The sequence below is a fragment of the Tarenaya hassleriana genome, unplaced genomic scaffold (genome assembly GCF_000463585.1).
Source record: "Tarenaya hassleriana unplaced genomic scaffold, ASM46358v1 Cleome16, whole genome shotgun sequence".
NCBI classification, from domain to species: Eukaryota; Viridiplantae; Streptophyta; class Magnoliopsida; order Brassicales; family Cleomaceae; genus Tarenaya; species Tarenaya hassleriana.
In genome coordinates, this window is record NW_010965019.1 from 2,677,367 (window position 1) to 2,678,612 (window position 1,246).

At 42.9% G+C, this 1,246-nt stretch overlaps 1 protein-coding gene across 1 annotated transcript in view; it reads left to right on the forward strand.

Annotated features, from left to right (window-relative positions):
* The window catches only part of LOC104809685 (galactinol synthase 4-like), a 1,710-nt gene extending 709 nt beyond the window's left edge, over positions 1-1,001 (forward strand). Inside the window, exons 2-4 of the mRNA XM_010535728.1 lie at positions 161-481; positions 567-701; positions 813-1,001. Of these exons, the coding sequence (XP_010534030.1) occupies positions 161-481; positions 567-701; positions 813-1,001 (645 nt within the window). The remainder of the gene's footprint in view (positions 1-160; positions 482-566; positions 702-812) is intronic.
* The last annotated feature ends 245 nt before the right edge of the window (positions 1,002-1,246 follow it).

Sequence of the window (1,246 nt, forward strand, 5' to 3'; positions counted from 1 at the left end):
TTATGGTATATGTTTCAGAAAAGAGTTGAATTGGAAAGAGTATATACTGACCATGTTCCGACACTTCGAACCAGAGTTTGGAGATACAATGAATATAGGTCGGTCCATGTTAAACTAACTGCTTGTGCCCTTTTTTTCCTGCAAACAAAAAAACACGAAGTTCGAAGAGTATAGCAAGATGATATATATGGATGCCGATATTCAAGTTTATGACAACATTGACGACCTGTTCGAGAAGCCAGACGGGTATCTGTACGCCGTAATGGGATGCTTCTGCCAGGACACATGGAGTTATTCACCGCAGTACTCGATCGGTTATTGCCAGCAGTGCCCGGATAAGGTCAGATGGCCGGCCGAGATGGGATCTCCCCCTCCTCTGTACTTCAATGCCGGGATGTTTGTGTTTGAACCGAGCCGCTTGACTTGTCAGAACCTTCTTCGTGACTTGCAAGTCACGCCTCCTACACCATTCGCAGAGCAAGTGAGTGTATATATCTATCTATCTTCTTCTTCCTCCAAAGAAAAAATGGAATTGAAACCCTTTTTCTGTTCATGCAATTGGGCAGGATTTTATGAATATCTTCTTCGAGAAGGTGTACAAACCGATTCCTTTGGAGTACAACCTTCTTCTGCAAATGCTTTGGCGCCACCCCGAGAACGTGGAACTGGAGAAAGTCAAGGTGGTTCACTACTGTATAGCTGTAAGATAAAACCCTCTCTATCTTCATATATACACTCCCCTCCCCTCCCCTCCATTTGAGCTTTTAATCGAACCTCTAATCCATATATATTGTTTTTCTTCCAATTGAAAGGGGTCGAAGCCATGGCGGTACACATGCAAGGAAGCTAACATGGACAGAGAAGACATCAAGATGTTAGTGAAGAGATGGTGGGATATATACAACGACGAATCCCTCGACCTCGAGACGAAAATCCCTGCAGCTGCTGCTGCAGAAGGAAAACTGGTCATGGCTTCAGCACCCGAACCGTCTGCTCCTTGAGTTCACAAATACGGAACCCTTTTTTCATTTGGAAGTATCATATATCTCATTTCATGTAAGGTGTTACAATTCTTGGAAAATATGTTGTGTTTTCTGTTTATGATTCAAGCGTACCGTGTGTATGGATGTGAAGCTATACTGGGACTGTAAAGCTCAGTATTTCAATTCCAGATTGCAATTGACAACAAATTTGTATTCGTTCAAAGCCCTGACATCTACCGTCTATCCATGTCTGCTAAAGTTAT